Genomic DNA, 18,052 nt, shown 5'->3' on the forward strand with positions numbered 1-18,052 from the left:
TGTTTTTGTCCACAAAATGTGTTGATGTGTTGGTGACAGCCTGAATCTTATCTTCTTCTTGTCTTTCTGCAAGGTAATATGGGTTGGGATACAATTTATATAAAAATAAAAACTCTTTGGCCTGTAGTATTGGAGGTTACTGAATAGATACATATCACCTATCATGAAAACATATCAAAAGATTGCGAGAAATTCTGGGCTCCTTCACAATATGTCAGTAAAAGGAAGAACATACAGGGGCAAAAATGGGCCTGAATGTGAGTCACCAAACTGATGAACATCTTCAACAACAAAAAACACATTACTTATGGCAAGTAAAAGTACTTCTTAATTTATTTAAAGTTAGTGGAGTTGTTTACAAACCACAATACTTTTGACATGATATCTAATTTCAAAACTATCACTGATCATCAAAGGAACCAGGAGTAAACTGTTCTGCATGTCAGTTTTTAAATTAATTTGAGACACTGTCATGATGTTTTCATTCACTGAAGAAAAAAAAAAAAAGCATGAACAAATTGTAATTTGTAAGAAATCAAACATGTTAAAATCCTACAAGTATGTACAAAGAAAATGACAGAAAATAAAGTACATGTACAGTAAAAATCTGGATTTTTACACTTAATTACAGAAGAAAATTACAATTTTTATAGGTTAAATAATAAAAAAAAAACTTGGTGAGAAAGCTTTTAATTTTTTTTTATTTTACAATGCAATTATTGCATTACGCTGATGCTGTCATGATACCCTGCAACACTGACAGTTTTTAGTGTGGTGAAACAGTCTCTGTCTGTCCGCTCCATCAGTCCAAGAAGAATATGTTGTTGAACTGCGTCGCACAAAGCCTCTTAACCTCCTCTGTAGTAGAGAAAAAGACAAAAGGGCATTAAGGGTGAAGTGGAGATTAAATATCAAGGCAGATTGTCTATTGTGATGGTGATGACACAGATTTCACTCATTGCCAGGTGGTGGAGACATACCATTCACTTCAATCAGATTGGCGTTCTTCTGATTCAAGATCACATACAGTTCTCTCTGGTCTGACTTCTTGCCGACTACCCAGTAGTCTGTCATAGCTTTTACGATGATTTCTTCATCTTCATCAACCCTGGGAGACAGATACAAAGAACTGAGCACCATCACATAAAGGCCACTATCACATATATATAGCAGACACATTAACTTTACTTCTAAGATCATGCATTTAGCTGTGCAGACCACAAAACTTTATTTAAAAAGTCATAATTCAATATATTTTAAGGTTTGTGTCAGACATTACTTTTAGGTTTTTAGTTCAAATACCAACAACACACCAGGGAATCATGTGTAATTACCTAAAATTTAATAAACAAATAGCACTGTGAGTGTGTTTAAAGTGTGTCAAGGTAAGACGGCAATCTACACACCACCTGCAGAAAAAAAGGAACTGATAATGATACCGGAATAAATGTTATGAATGTCAGTACCACTGTATGTTTCCACAGACTGAAAAAGGGACTTTCACATGACTGCAGTCTCGTGACGTCTTCAAAGGATAGTGAGTTCCCAAGAGTATCATATTATCTATGAAAATGACATAACTGTGCTGATATCTGCGGTATATGAGTTTTACACATTTTCTTTGATGAAAGATCAGGGTTTGTGAAATCTGAAAAGGCTGTAGAGCTGCTGTTTGGAGCTGAAGATATATTAAAAACGGCCTAATGCTGTACTGCCTTCTGTGGGACACATAGAAAAGAGATTTCCGTAACTAAAACTAATCAATTTCCTCTACTTTTTCAACTGGGAAGGCCAACAACGCCACCAAGCTTGGCCTGCCGTTGATAATAGAAAAAACTCTAACTCACTTTAACAAATGTCTGGAGGCTTTTATTAAAGATAAATACAACTACAATTTTACTAAGTTCTTTCTGCTATACCTGGCAAAGTCACAGTTGATGTCTCCCAGGATCTTCATGAGGTCAGGATGGACAGAGGTGAGGCAAACACTGGCGGTCTTCCTCATGTGGATGGTGCTCTTCTCTGCCAGGTTCATGTGGTTGAAATAGATGAACTTAAACTGGGGCTCCTTCTCTGGCCTGAATGGACACACAACGGAAGAAAAGACACTTAACACAAAAAAGTAAAGCCAAAGTAAGCAACTAAATATCACCCTCAGTCACTTTTGGGGCTACATCATCCTTTAAAATTCTTTTACATCATGCTTGTGGAAAACAGATGTGTCTTTGTGGAATAAGAATGATCCAATTCTCATTGCCTTTTTGTATTTTCAAGGATGCCATTTCATTTTAGGTGGAACTGTGGTTCCTGTATAAATCAGTTTGGGTCTCTGGGGAAGGCCACTCTGAGAACACAGTATTTATAAATGATACAGTGAGCAAAATCAATATATAATAAGCCAACTCCATTCTCCACCCACATTAATGTGAGCTGAGGACAGTTATTACCACAGTTTATCTGACAACAGTACTGTAACTGCATCTCTGGAAGTATGTGAGTGCACACATATTCAAAAAAGTCCGTACAACTGATTTTTGTCTCTGCTGCGTCTAATTATTTACAGTTCCACCAGGCCAAATCAGGACACAGACCTGAATGCCAGCTGAGGAATTTGGGACGGCATTATTTATTTAGTGATTCTTAACTAGAGTGATTAAAAAAGTAGCCTATCAAATTGTGCGTGCCAGGTAGTCTGGTCTTGGATTACAGGCGAGGATGAATCTGAAGCTAACTGGTGGGGTTAAAGGAGAGCAGGTCAGGATGCCCGTCTTTAATGCAACACTGCTTGAGTTACCCCTAAGTAGTGCCATGAAGATATCCAGCGGTATCAGACTCTCATCTCTCACTGCCAGCCAGGCGGAGTTAATACAAAGGATTGACTGCTAACTGACGACAAACTGCTGTAATCACTACACACTTACATCACTAAACTTTGATGTGAGGCAGAAAATGTTTTCATCAGACGAATACACTGATGACACTGATAGTTTGAAGAAAGTCATTAATTTCATAGGTTTTGTTTCCTGCCCTTCTGCTACATTCTCTGTGATTCTTCATAATCTTCTGGAAGCAGTTTTTGCCTGTATTAACTGATTGATCCACAATAGGGCTGCAACTAAATTATTCTCAATATCAATTAATCTATTGGCCATTTTCATTCGGCCATCAAATTGCTTGTTTTTCCCGAACAACACTACCAAACCTACAAATATTCAGTTAACTATCAAATAAGACAAAAAAATAGCAAATTTTCCCAACTGACAGCCTGGAATTTACTTGAAAAGTGACTTAAATGATTAATTGATAATCAGAATAGTTGCAGATTTTTTCTATCGATCAACTAATCCATTAATCAGCTAATAGTTGCAGATTTAGTCCATAGAAAATTTGACGTAAAATGTGAAGTGAGGATTTGCTGGTCATTTTTCACTATTTTTGACATTTTATAAGGGAGTATGCACCTCATACTGCAAGGCCATTAGGATACTCCCATAAATGTAGTACTAGTACCAAGTAGAAGAGACCAAAGAACATGCCGTCTTCACAGTGAGCTGTGAATTAGCAGAGTGGTGGATTCTTAACTGACCCTGATATCCTGCGGTTGATGGTGAACTGTTCACATATATCAGACGCCAGCAGGGTGAGCTGAGGGCCCACCAAGCCATCCAGCTGTTCACAGAAGTCCCTCGTCAGCTCCACGGACGCTGCAAAGAAATGGAGGAAAGAAGAAAGTCTGCCATTATGGGACATGAGAAAAGAAAAATAAGGCAATATTTAAGCTTTGAATAAGCAGTGAAATGGCCAAAATATTATGAAATACCCACAACTTTATTTGACGAAATTACCCAGGAAAAGGGAAATGAAAGCAGACACTATCATAAGTAGGTGGGTGGACACTTACCACTGATCATAAAACAAGCTGCAGCGCTCATCGCCTGGAAAACGGCAGATAAGTGCAGGTTAAACACAGAATCAAGGTCACACAGGTTGGAAATTACATTAATGTGATGGTAAGCATCATGAGATGTACTTCATTATTTTAAACTTTAGCATTTTAATCCCAAAAGTCCATATCGTTTGATAGAGCGGTGCAATATTTCATAGTATATCTACTGTTCATAAAAAGTCAAATCCTCCAGTCAAAGATTATAAAAAGCATCCTATAAAAATGAATAACCACTTCACCCTATTTTAATACAATAAAAAAAAACTGTATGTGTATGAATGAATCAACAGATTAAGTCTGCACACTGTCACGGCATAGTGGATCATATTTACTCTACCTTACCTTATAAACAATCAGGTGCAGCTCCTCATAGCCGTCCTCTGCGCTGACAAATATTTTAGGAAATCGGAATTTGGCCTCTGGATCTTTAAGATTGGTAGGTCCTGTCAAAAACCTAGAGAGAACAGATGATAGTTTACTAAAAAAAAAACATAAACTCACTAAGACCCCTAAAAGAAACATTTGTTACACCCAGAGATACGGAGGACAACACAAACTAAATTCTCATGATTTTTGCTTTTATTTGAGCTTTAAGAACAGTGAAACTGAAATGTTTGCATTGAGGGTGGTGTTGGATAAAAGGCTAAGCTGTTATTAAAATAAAGAGCTTATCATTTTGGGAACATAAACACACTCGATCCAGCGGAAAACATGAATATTCACTGAAAGTTTCTGGGAAGTCCGGCTATTATTTTTATACCATGTCATGCTGTTCACAGGGTCGGTTTGGCATGATGGTGGCACTAAAGGGGGATTACCAAAATAGATAGGAATCATCCTCTAAGCTTCAATATCAAATTTCAAAACAACATGGCAAGTAGCTCAATATCTTCGGCCAAAATGTGAGGCGGACGGAAAATAATTTTTTCTGTTCTGAAATAGATCAGAGGCTGTTCATTCCTCAATGATTGATCCAAAAGATAAGACGACAAACTGCAAACAAGGAATTCACTGTTAATACACTGGATTCCAAGGACGCCATGTTCAAAGAAGTGGAACCATTTTTATTAGAAGGCATGTTAACAAGTTAAATGTGGCTGCTCTTGTTCCACTTAGTACATTTGTCACCTTCGATGACTTACTGTATCAAACTATTTTTCTGGCCTTTACAGATAAATCTTCATGTTCTACTGAGTCGTCCTGTTCCAGGTGTAAAGCTGCCCTATGATACATCACCAGGAGTCAGTGTTGAACTACTGTAGCAGCTTCCACTTCACCTTCAGGCACTATTTACCTCGAGCATGAACACAGCCAGTGAAAAATACCTGAGTAAACTCTTTGGTTACATAATACGTACACCGAAGCTGAATTGATAGTGGATTTTTCCCAAGGCTGCAGTAATACTCTACTTCCTCCTCTCTTGCTTGAATACAAAGTGTTAGCCAAGGGAGTCACCTCCGTATCTAATTTGGTTGACTGCAAGCAAAGCTCATTACTATCCGTGGGGTAAAAAAAAAAAAAAAAGAACACATGGGACATCCATGCATATGCAAACATTGAAGCGCACATCCGGAGTATTTGGCAGATATGACTACACATGGTGCCTAAATGACATTAGTCCACTGTCATGTTAGCCATGACACCGATGTGTTTTAATTAGTAAACAGTTAAACAAAATCCAACTCTACTCTTGTTTTTATCCAACCCTTATTCCTCTTTGAGGAATATACAGATACATGTGTTCAGGGACTTACCTCCCATAGTGCAACAGATTCCCTGCGACCTCCGGCCTCAGAGGAGAGTCCCTGCCAGCCAGCTAGAGGAAGACGAGAGAAAGGGAAGAAGGGAGAAGTTAGAAAATCAGTGGAATAAGGTGTGAAAGAAGTCTTCATAACATTAATCTGACACACCAACAGCCCCCCCCCGCCCTCCTCACCTCTGGTTCAGAGTGTCTGGGGAACAGCGAGGTGGTCAGGTACTTGTACAGGATCTTCATGTCATCTTGTTCCAGTCCGCTCCTACAGCACAGAGTTATACTTTTACACTTCACAACAGACAATACAAAAATATTTATCTGCGTGCTTTAAACTGTGTTACGCATCATGGGCCAGATGTTAAAACAAGGTGACTCCTGGTGGTGATTACTTTTCGGCATAGTTGTAATCACGCTACGATGAATACTCCAGAGGACAGAATGAAATCAGACAATGCAGCAGCTTAATTTGGACAGTAATTAAAACAGCTCTTCTGTTTATCGATTGACAGCTCACAATAAAAGATCACTCAGCTCTCAAGTAATTTCATTAGCAATCGTGTAATCCCCCCCCGGTGCTTACACACTGAGACAGGTGGCTGATGGTGCAATTAAAGGCAAATGACATGTCAGGGAAAACCACAAAGAGGATTAGAGGTCATGTTTAATGCCACCTCTGTTTACCCAGCATGCCATGATGTGTCTGCAGGTGCCAATGCCAGGATTATATGTCTAAGGTGATGGCTAGGTTGTGGCCTAGTACATGCTGTATATTAACACATTAAAAAACACAATAATATCCCTCCATTCTCTGTATAAAAAGGACCTAATACAGAGCATAAAATTAGAATCCCACCCCTGTGGTGTCAATTAACAAACTCTAGTAGGATAGTGGATTTCAGGGACTATAGCAAAGTTTTAAAAAGCGCTTAGTCTTTACCAGATAAGCTGGTCGTTGTACAGGAAGGCTGTGTATTTGATCAGGCTGAGGCTTTCCTCCACTCTGTTGACAAATGACTGGATCTTCAGGTAGGTCATCTTGTCCAGAGGGAAGAAGCTGATGCCTCCAAATACGTCCAGCAGGTCGCAGGACTGCAAGTGGAGAGTCTGCAGATACTGGAAACCCCAGTATGCACACACATGGACACACACACATCCAAAAAAAAAAAAGGAGAAAGGGGTTAGTTTACCTGTCTACGAGTGCTTGCTTACAGTGCAATAAAGAGAACTGAGTAAGATCCAGAGAGTCTGACTGACGCGCTGTAGAGACGCTGACATTCAACCTCTGATACGCACACCGTTGCCTCTCTCTTTCTCTATGTTTTTGGGTTACGTAATGGAGAGGGGAGCCCGTGTGAACTTAAGAAGGGTATTTCCTGATTAGAAATGAGTCTTTTTATACTTTTGCATAAGTGTTCGTGTCAAGAGCTGCAAGCGAGGCGACAGCAGCATGAAGCAAAGACAGATAACGCAGGCGGATAATAAATAGGAAATCGGGCATGACTGCAAACATCCTACCAACAACTTTCCCAACAGTATTTAGCAAAGCCCTTGTGACAACACTGACTTTAAGGCTCAACTGACAAAAAAATGAATCATGCTGTTAAAGAAAGGCAAATATATGTTCAGCATGTGTGAAGAGAAATGAAGGTGTGTAGTAGAATAAAACAGGACAAAGATTTTTACCCTGTAGAAGAACTTTTCAAGCTTCTGGATGAGCAGCTCCACTCCACCGGCTTCCATTGCTCTGCCAAATGTGCCATTGAAGAGCTACAACGTAAGGAAAATAATCACAGTTGCAAGGTGATTGTTTTCACTTTCTAACTACCTTAAATTGGTAGTTTGACTACACAAGTACATTAAGGGTGCAGGAGAGGAGGACTAACTCATTTGTTAGATGGATCACAGATTCCAAAACATACTGGAACTCACCTTGTACATACTGTAGCATTGTCTTACCACTGCACCATAAACAGTGTCCTACAGAAGCAAGAAGTCATGGTAAGTAATATTATTAAAAGGAAAGAAATAATGATGTTGATGAGTATGTATCAGCACTCACAAGTATCTCCTCTTCCTGATATTCTACTGTGGGAGGTTTACCATCTTTGTTTGGTTTCTCGATCATTGGGTTTCGAACCACCTGAGGAAGAATTACAAATAAAAACAGCAGGTATAGAAGGGATTAGGGAGGTAAAGCTGAATTACATTCCCAAACATTCTTGACAAAAATAGTAAATACTGAACAAGTAATGTACGTATAAGCCTTTAATATACCATGACTATCCAGAAGTTGTCCTCAGGCTCAAAGAAAAACTGCCGGTTCTTTTGTGTATGCAGAGATTTAGCTGGTTTTGTTGGACAGAAAGTCCTGAAACAAAGAAGACATAATCGTGAAGAGAGATGACACATCCAAACAAGACGATCAGCTCCACATTTTGTACTTTTACAGATGTTAGATATGTATCAGCGTGTATTTGGCCACTTATTGCATCATTTCCCTATTCTGATAAGCCTCAGGGTCAAAGAACTGAAACTTTTTCTTTGTCATTTTATATTAAAGAAAGTTGTCAAACCAATCCATGTAATTAATGCTTGACACTTTTAAATTATCCCAAGTCTTAGCATGACGCTAAGAGGCTAAATGAGCACAGGTGACCCACCCAGACTGTAAGATGTCAGGGGTTAAATTGGTTTAGTAGCTCTGCTTCTGTTTCAGGTACAGCAGCTCTCTACCTGGTGAACTGTACAATGGCTTCACAAAGGCCCACATTTCGGATCTTCTCATTCTTCTCCACATCACTGGGGTGGTAAAACAAAATCTTCTTCTCTTCCTGAAAAAAGTCACCTTGGATTAGGAATTTAATCACCCCACAAAATTGTTTTGGAATATTAACTACAGCGTTGTGCTTAGTGTCTCTTTATCTGGGAGTCATGCTCACCTCTCCTTCCCGTGGTCCAAATGTGGGGTTATAAATGAAAAAACTGAGCAAGGATGGTGTATACTGTTTCTCTTGCATTCCTGAGGCCATTCTGGGACTGTAACAGACACAAAGAGAGAGCTGATTAACAGATAAATGCCTTTAGATTTCTCTGAGGTTACACCGAAGTCAGTCTTACGTCATTAATGCTTTACCTAATCATCAGCATTAGTGTAACTTGTGTCTGGATTTCCCCTGCTCCAAAGACAATTTGGTTGGCATGCCGTGGGCCTGTAGAGTGAAGACAAGTACATCACATAGGGTAGCATGACACATGAAGAGATAATAACAATCACTCACTTTTCACACACACTGAGAGCAGCTGATGTGCATCAGATTAAGATTGGAGGAATGTAAGTCATTTATAAAGCGGTGGGAAAAAAATACTTTTAATATTGTGTTAAAGAGAGTAAACAATACCATAATGGAAAAAACATCCCACTGGAGGTCCTCAAAATTAAACTAAACTAAAATATATACTCAGGTACCAGTTTAAATGATCAGTAAAGGGCAATGCAATTCAACAGCACCAGCAAACTACACCCTCCAAAGTGACAATAAAGTTAAATCAACATTTCTCTCTGAAACTGAACATTATAACCTTCACAAATTGGTTCTAGCTCAGTAACTTGGGGCGTGTCTATGGGTGAACTGTAAGGTGCCCTTTCCTTTGAACAGACATCTTTTTCTAATTAGAGCATCAATATGCTCCTGACACACAGGGTTTCAAATGGATCATGAATGGTATCATTTTAAACTCATACTGACACAGTGTTTAAAGAGTGATTAGTCGTGTAGTCATGAATGAACTTGTTCTTGTAATTGTGTTTCATGGTAATTTTATAGTATCACTGGTTGCAGTTTGTGCTGTTTTGTATGTATTTGACAGCTCATTATGCGAAGCACTTTGTGTATGAAATGTGCAATACTACTGCAAAGCTTACATTGCCTATAAATGCCACGGGGCTACAGTATAGACGGTATAGCATGGACCAGCAACTTCCTCTTTCCATCATTTTGACAGAAGTAGTCCATACAACTTTGCTCCAGAATTTAACCGGTTTATTTTCGTATGTTTTTGCAAACTTTGATACACAACTGCCCAAGAAACATTTAGCAGACTGGTGTCCCATTACTTTTGAACCCTTGCAATTTGGGCACTATGTATTAAAAAGGCTATATCTCTTTTATACACAGCATTAAATAGATAAGTAAGGTATGATTTATTGCAGGGCTGTTGCATTAGACTGCATTGGTTTTAGGAAGAAAGATGATCTAGGAATACCTAATAAACTGTCAACTGTGTGTAAGGTTCATTTTATTGTTATTCTTGTTTTGTTTTTATCTGCTTTGTATGTTTACATGTTTGAAATAAAAATAGACTAACTTACTAACTAACTAAGGTTTGGCAGTAAATTGTACTTAAGAAAAGAACCACCCCTCATTCTGAAGAATAGGTCCTTTAAATTTTATTCAATGAACATTATGAACTATATTTTAATGTTTTGCTGGTTCAACTACTTAGTACAGTGTTGTGCAGTTGAACCATAACTATAATATTTCATGAAGTTATCTATATATTTACCATGAAACATTAACATCTCCACTTGCAGTAAATAGTAAGAGCCATTAGATAAATGCAGCGTATTAAAACATTAGTTATTATAGTCTCTACTTAAGTACAGCACTTTTTACCTCTTCAGCTAGGAGGTGTGTTTGTTTTTTGTTTGTTTGTTTGTGTGTTTTTCCTCATCACTTTATTTATAGAAAGTGTCACATGAGTGACATCAAGACAATAACAAAAAAAACTAAAACAAAAAACCAATTAGGCATCATAATGAAATAAAGATAACATAAAGGACATGACTGATGATACAGTCAACATGGTAACAGGACAAAGGCTAAAAGTAATGATAATAAATAGAAAGATAAGAGAGTCACCAAATCAGAGATCTTTAAATAAAAATCTTTGGAGCATACTAACCGTATTAACTGTGACTGTACTAAGTCTTACTGTTATTATCTGGATTTTATGCAATCTTATGTGTACGCAAATAAAATAAATTCAATAAATTTAACTGTATGTGCACATTTCTTATTGTTTGTAAGTTGGATAAGACTCAATATTTCCTAAATTCAATCATGAAAAGTTCAAACGAGAACTTGGATTTATGGATGTGACATTTTCCCAGTAAATGAATAAACTGTCAGTCTGTTGAACTTTCTGGTTTTTGTTTTCATAGTATAAGTTAGTATTAGGTGCGTTTGTTTTTGCTACTTGCTGGACATTTTGTCGCTGTCATTGTGGACATAATGACATATTTATCCGGTGAAGTGAGTTGAGTCGGTGTCTTTATACTGCAGCTTCAGGTTAATGTATTTTTCGATATCATTACTTGACTGTGGCTCTCTCAGTTAGCAAGTTTAACTAGTCAACATTAAGTCAAAGTGAACAGTTAGCTGATAGCTGGCTGTGCTAGCAGCAGAGTTGTGCTCGCAGACATTCAGACGGAGATGAAAAAAACTCACAGAACCGTGAACAACACGACGGCAACACTCACCTTACCGAGCACAAACCCGAACCGTGCAGCTGCCCGAGGCTGTGGAGTGCCTAAATAAAGATAGAAAACGAGGAAATGAGATCAATGAGAGGGGATGCCGCATTATACTTCACATTCTTAACTTCCTGCTTTTGACAGCGCGGTGTCACAAGTTCAACTGCTCGGGTTGAAATCGATTTCAAGCCAAAGAAGGGTTCCGACCCGCTGCAGACACCATGGGGCGTAACGTTACAGTATTTACAGTTGATAAATTCAGCGTATTAAATGATCGACACATTTTTCTGAGTAAATAGTACTGTATTTGTATTTTGCAATGATATGGGTTTATTAAACAATGTTTGGTTTAAGCCGTACTTGGTAAATGGTGTCAGATTTAAGATACACTTGTTTATAAGTTCTGTCTTCATTGTACACTTATGATTATGAAGGCGCTGATAATAAGACAGACAATAAAGAATTGGAACAAATTCTCACCAAAATTCTTCATCTTAAATCAGCTAAACCTTTCTTTGGTCAACAATTTCACTTTGTCCTGAGCCTGGTCTTGTCATTTTGCAACCATTGGATGCTGTATTTTTCTTTAAACAAACCATGGCAATTCCTGTAAACCACTTCGTGACAATGACACTTAATATTCTGAAGGATATTGGTTCAGCCGCTGCCTATCAAAACATTATTAACCTATCCAGACTTTTGCTCCAAAGAATTTGAGGCATCTAATGAGATATCTTACACCTACGTGGTTTGGAAGATATCATGTAGGTCTTTAGAGTGGTTATGTGAGAGTAATGATGAATAATAAATATAGTTCAAGTATTACTGTCTTTTCTTCTATTTCATCTGCTAGGCAATTTCAGCCGTCAGAAAGTTTTACCTGAGATTGATATGAGCCTTTTTTACAACAGACATTTTGACTTATAGTAGGAAAAGTGTGACTAATATTATTTATTATGGCTCTGTTTTATTCAAGACTCCCAGTAAGCCATGACAGTGTGACAGTGAGCCAGCATGTATAATATCAGGACCCTAAAACTGAAACAACTAAATGGAATACAGCTGTGTTTTTCCTACTGAGACATGTCAAAACATCGTCCAGAAAAAGGTCTATTGAGAGGCTCTGGTCTTTTGTAACTTAAATCTCCACATTCAGTCCATTGCTTAAAATTTACCACACACCATCACACCAGTCTTCATTAAGCTGTCTTTTCTTTATAAACAAATATAAACCCTTTTATAGGCTTAGAAAGCTAATATAGCCATAAAATTGCTCTATTAAGAATGTTATAAAAGATGACCTATTATACACTTGATATATTCATGTTGTCACCAACTTTATTCTGCACCCATGGTTGTCTCTAAAACTCATTTTGCATGTCCCGTGAAGCGATTATTGTATGTGTTTGGATTTGAAGAACTTAATATGAGAATGCTACACCATTATCATGAAATTCTTGTGTTTTCAGGTAAGAATTAAGTATTGCATGGTGAATTCCGAGTGGGAAAAAAACAATCCAAAAGTGAATTTACAGCTTTTTGCAATGAAAAGTTTCAGAAAAACTGTTAAGATCCAAAATATGCTCATGATCCTTTTATCCCCTGCTCGCTTTCATGTGATTTACAGTATATGTACAGTACATTCACCTATTATTGTTGCACATGACTCTTTGTATAGCTGGAATGTGATATGAGGAATCATTTTAAAGGGAAGAGATAAGCATAAAGACAAAATGGATGTTTCCACATGTTTATTCATGTCATTCATAGTCAGAGGTGAGGTGTGTACAGTGAGAAAACATGGACCAACATAGGTAGAAGACAAATTAATTAATAGCTGTTGTCTTTAAATGGACAAAAGGTCATTTAAAGAGAAAACTCCAGAGGTGGGGAGAGGACTGAAGACCTTAAAACTTGAAGTTGTCTTCATCTGCGAAACTCAGGAGAGGACCATTGTCTGGAATTCTGTAGAAAAATGAAGCACGCTGAATCAGACATGACTCGCTGAATGTATCTATCAACACACACCCTTGATTTCGACATTCATCTCAATGCAGATTCTCTACATGTTTGACTGAATCTTGAGTGAACACACTGGAAAATATAAAGAAACACTGACTGAAATCATCTTTTTTAAATAGTCCAAATCCTTGATCCTGTTACGTAAGGCAGCTAAGCTCAGACAGTGCAGCTAACTGAACATTGGGCAAAAGTGGGACAAATAAAGCGGAATCTGGAGGTCACGACTTTGAGTATCAGTACAGATGGTTTCTACACGGCACAATGTTAAAAAAAAAAACAGGTCCACAACACCATACTGTTTCAAGTACTCTCAGCACCAAAAAAACATTGAGGAAACATTCAACTTTGAGCTCCAAAAGACAGGCTTAACTAAACCTCTTCAGTGAAAATACCTGAGTTATCCACTATTTTATTTAAGATTGGCTTTACACAAAGAGATTTCCAGTGTCAGAAATAATGTTTATGGTTTAGTTAAACCTCTGTGGGAAGAACTAAGCACAACAGTGTCTCAAGAGAGAAACCTCTTTGCAGTTGAGTCAAAGCTTAGATTGTTTTTCCAAGAATGCTTCATATCCACATAATCACCCGTACTGAAAACTGGGAGCTTCAGTGCAGCCAAATTGTCCTACAAATATTCTTCTGCAGTATCTCTGGAGGTAGATATTTTCTCATTAATTGATTTAAACCTTAATGAGCAGCTTCAAAACACCACAGTTTTCTGGAAGCATGCACAAATGACAGAAATATAGGACTACAAGGCCAGCAGGTAAACAAACTTCTTTCTTCACTAGCAATAGGCAAGCATGCCAAATTATGTGTAGTATGAAGTCACTCCATCTTTTCTAATGGCTATAACGCATGTTTTCCAGTAAGTTGAACTAGTGCTAAACTGCATAAAATGATCTGTTGACTCCAGCCACTGGGATTTCACCCAACCAATGAGATCATTTCTGCCTGCATCAAGACTTTGTACAAAATACAATCAGAGAAATCAGATACTGACCCTCTGCTCCAATTTTGCCATCACTATCATCATCAGCTGCTGAGATGAAGCTCTTGGTTTCTGCCTCAGTCAGTGTTCGTGCCCCGGGGACAAACCGCTGTAGGAAGAACCTAGACACACAAGCACAAACACACACATTCGAAGAAAATACTTGTGTGTATTCTCTGTAATTATTTAACTGTTATGTCACTGTTGGCTGAAACATGCAGACACGCATTGAAAAGCACACAGACACATTTCCTGAATTAAACAGCTCAAGTCAAACCTCAGCTCTTTGTCACACGACAACATAAAGGTGAATTACATAACACAAATACAATAATGACACTTTGCCCATGGTGGATTATTAGGAGACAGCTTAATGGTGCAATCCTTTTTAATACTGCTGTGTGATTTATGCAGTAAACCTCTCTTTCTTTCTGTCACGCACACATGCAAATACATACTTTATACTAACTTCTTACAACTCTGTTACATCCTACCAATCATCCTAAGTATCATGGTTTTACACACTTGAGCTCAGACTCCTCGATGTAGCCGCTGTTGTCATCATCAAGGATCTGGAAGACATCTTTGACCTCCTTGGGCGTCTTTGACGAGAGTCCACACAGCTTGAAGAACTTCTTGTAGCAGAAAGTGTCCGGAGCTGGAAACACATAGAGTAACATATGAAATGATATTCTAAAAACTCAGATGCAAGGGTTAGAGCTGACCTATGAGGTGCACCAGCAGGTTGGGAGCTGATTTGGAGATTAAAGTAGCGTGTGGCTGCTGTCCAGGTGGGAGGTTTTCTGTCAAGGTTAGCAGACACATGCCTCCACTAAAACAGACAAGATGATTAAAAACCTTCCATCCAAATTAGGATTTCATCATCTTTCAGTTGGAGCTGGATAAAATGCCAGAGGAGAGGATACTGAGCAATATCAAAAAACGAGGCAGCTGAAGTAGAAAAGTTTACACACCCATTCTGAAGATCTGAGAGTGACTGAATGCAACACAGATTATGAGTTATCAATTGTGGATCAGGATTATTGTGCATTTTATGTTTATTTCATGAATAGCAACCAAATTATCTGTAAATTTAGTCAGTTAGCTATACTGTATCTACTATATAGAGTCCATGAAGGTATTATCATAATGTTCAAGTCAAAGATAGATGAGTCATGTATTTTGCCTAATTTGCTGGATGTGTGTGTGTGTGTGTGTGTGTGTGTGTGTGTGTGTGTGTGTGTGTGTGTGTGTGTGTGTGTGTGTGTGTGTGTAGATACCTTGACAGTCCTTGATAGCATTTTCAATGGCTTCAGCTGACAGGATGGAAGTCAGAGACATGTTGGTCCTGTAGTATAAAAGAAAAGTTCTGTAAATTATTCACACAACACACATACACACACACACACACACACACACACACACACACACACACACACACACACACACACAATCACACACACACACACACACACACACTCACACACTTTTTTTTCTCTCTCAGACACACATTAGGTGTTTCCTCACCTACTTCAGGCTTTGTGATTTGCTCTCGTTTCATTTCTGTGTCATGCTGGATTAAGTTTCATTGTGTATTTGTAGATGTATCTAGGTTAATATTATGATCCTATCAAAACTCCAGTAGTGATTATTTGGCAAATATGACTTGTCCAGAAAATGAAAATGCAGAGAACCAGTGAAAATACAAACTTACATGCACTTACATGGCAAATACAAAAAGCTATAATGTTTAAATATTCCACATATTCTGCTTTATAAACTCATGATTATTGTGTTATGATCTATGCCTGAGGCTCTCTGATCAGATGTCCCCCAGTGACCTCTTCATTACTGGGGCTATTTGCTCCCTTTTAATTGCTTAATTAGGTTAGCTGTGCAGGATAATTGGCACAATGACTGTATGAAAATTAATGGTGTGGGGAGAGGGGCTGAATTTTATATTGTTTTTCAAAAAAAAGCAAGACTCTACATAGCATTATAAGTGTCTTTTTAAAAATCTTACTAGGCCAATTACAGCCACCAAATTAGTGAACCTGCCACAGATGCTAAATCAATTGGTGCTGATTTTATACATTCACACCTCAATTAATAAAAAATAAATAAATCATAGGATGAGAAAAAGTTAAAACACCCTCCACTGCTCTTCAAACAAATATATATATACCCTCCTCTGAGCAAAAATTTAAAATACACAACTTTTCTGACCCAGCCCCTCATAGTCCCTCCCTAATTACTTTAGTACAGTCCTTTGAAGCCTGAGGAGCACTTGTTCTTTTATGTGTGGTGTTCTTTTTATGTTATGTTAATTGAAAATTCACATATTTTTTGATTAAATGATCCATCTTGTATAAATAGCTTATAAGAATAAATATTTAGTGAGTTGAAAACTAATTACTGACTGAGCTGCCTGTAAGAACATCTTTTACCTCAACTTTTCACTCCATAGTTTAGATTTGATGCCACAAATACTTCTCCTACCAATAACACATTTCAGACAAGCCCAAAACATTTCTAAAACATGTATAAACTCCTGCAAAGGTGCAAAATTTAACTTCATAACAGAAAAAAAGAAGGCTATGGTTCCACTTCTAGTTCTGCTTCCTGACAAGCTTAACAGAGCAGGCAGGTACCACACCTGGCCAACACCTGTTTTGAAAGTTTTCCTTGTGCCGCTGCGAGACTCACCGCTGTTTGCTGGGTTTCCTCTTCGTTCAGGTCCAAAGCAGCAGCAGCAGCAGCAGCAGATAAGGCTTTGTGGTGTCTGCTGACAGCTGGCTCAGTCTTATATACGCCTGCGTGGATGCGCTGACGGATGCTTGAGTTGCCAACCTGCCCAAGGATTAAATTTTCCCGCAGCCAGCCGCCTCCTTCTCGTGTTCCTCACCTGCACACCTGCCCAATTAACCTTTACTGTTTATATCCACCACAGACTGCTCTTTTTTTCTTTAATCCCTCTCACCCTTACTGTCATAACACTGTGGTTTTTGTCCAATCAACTTTTTCCTTGTGTTACAATGCTCTCTCAGCCCTCCCTTTCTCTCTCTCTCTCTCTCTCTCCCTCTCTGTGCAGGTGCGTGTGAAAGCTTACAGATATCTCAAATTTAATCAGGACCTTTTTCTCTTTTTGGTTTTAGTGAATAATCTCCTAAATTCAGATGACAATAGGGAGCAGCAGGTCATAAATCATCTTTGACTCAACAGGGGATTGTTATCCTCATCAGTAAGCTTACATTATGTATCATACAGATATTACAAACTCTGTCTGTAAAAAATAAGGACTCAAAGCCTCACTGTTTGACTGTTTTTGAGTGTATTCTACTGACCAATAAGCCTGCTTTACAGGTACTTTCACTGTGGTGAGACTACTTATCTAGAGAAAAGTTGGAGTGTAAAAGTAACACTTTTTGCTGTGAAGGGCTCATGATGTATTTCACAGAATGCCCAGAGGGAAATAAAGTAAAGTGAAAAAAGGAAATGCTTGATGGAACATAATCCTGATTATGCACTAAAAGCAGAACTGGCTTCCCAGTAGTGCACAACTTCATCTAGAAATCTACTTCAGTGACAGAAGAGGATGATCACAAAAATGCTTCAAGAGATGTACAAAACATTTAATCATTTTCTGTTCACTTGTGAGCAACAAGGGTCCGATACTGGGTCACTCTTCTGTATTATGACAGTTTGTACCTGGGGGGTTGTGTGAGGGTGTTGCACCTGGTAACCGTGACAACTGGCCACTCTAAACTCTTGAGTTTCTTGTCTTGCAAAGGGATGGCTTTCAAA

General features: G+C 38.2%; 2 protein-coding genes across 3 annotated transcripts; both read right to left on the reverse strand.

Annotated features, from left to right (window-relative positions):
• Positions 1 to 315: 315 nt before the first annotated feature.
• On the reverse strand, positions 316 to 11,399 carry ccz1 (CCZ1 homolog, vacuolar protein trafficking and biogenesis associated). 2 transcript variants are annotated; one of them, XM_042397216.1, is made up of 17 exons: positions 11,247 to 11,399; positions 8,836 to 8,911; positions 8,642 to 8,738; positions 8,436 to 8,533; positions 7,977 to 8,070; positions 7,762 to 7,842; positions 7,632 to 7,679; positions 7,386 to 7,469; positions 6,640 to 6,815; positions 5,883 to 5,964; positions 5,701 to 5,762; positions 4,289 to 4,400; positions 3,902 to 3,935; positions 3,587 to 3,704; positions 1,920 to 2,078; positions 981 to 1,108; positions 316 to 858 (listed from the first exon to the last, which is right to left on the reverse strand). In XM_042397216.1, exons 2-17 carry the CDS (start codon positions 8,847 to 8,849, stop codon positions 803 to 805), a joined length of 1,443 nt encoding a protein of 480 aa, XP_042253150.1. In that variant the 5' UTR covers positions 8,850 to 8,911; positions 11,247 to 11,399; the 3' UTR covers positions 316 to 802. The 2 variants fall into 2 exon arrangements, with proteins under 2 accessions (XP_042253150.1, XP_042253149.1); XM_042397215.1 differs by having other exon boundaries at positions 11,242 to 11,399.
• Positions 11,400 to 13,006: 1,607 nt separating this feature from the next.
• On the reverse strand, positions 13,007 to 17,102 carry pvalb9 (parvalbumin 9). The gene is made up of 5 exons (XM_042397221.1): positions 16,955 to 17,102; positions 15,529 to 15,596; positions 14,774 to 14,906; positions 14,261 to 14,370; positions 13,007 to 13,200 (listed from the first exon to the last, which is right to left on the reverse strand). Exons 2-5 carry the CDS (start codon positions 15,587 to 15,589, stop codon positions 13,175 to 13,177), a joined length of 330 nt encoding a protein of 109 aa, XP_042253155.1. The 5' UTR covers positions 15,590 to 15,596; positions 16,955 to 17,102; the 3' UTR covers positions 13,007 to 13,174.
• Between the last annotated feature and the right edge of the window lie 950 nt (positions 17,103 to 18,052).

Source organism: Thunnus maccoyii, chromosome 20 (assembly GCF_910596095.1).
Source record: "Thunnus maccoyii chromosome 20, fThuMac1.1, whole genome shotgun sequence".
NCBI classification, from domain to species: domain Eukaryota; kingdom Metazoa; phylum Chordata; class Actinopteri; order Scombriformes; family Scombridae; genus Thunnus; species Thunnus maccoyii.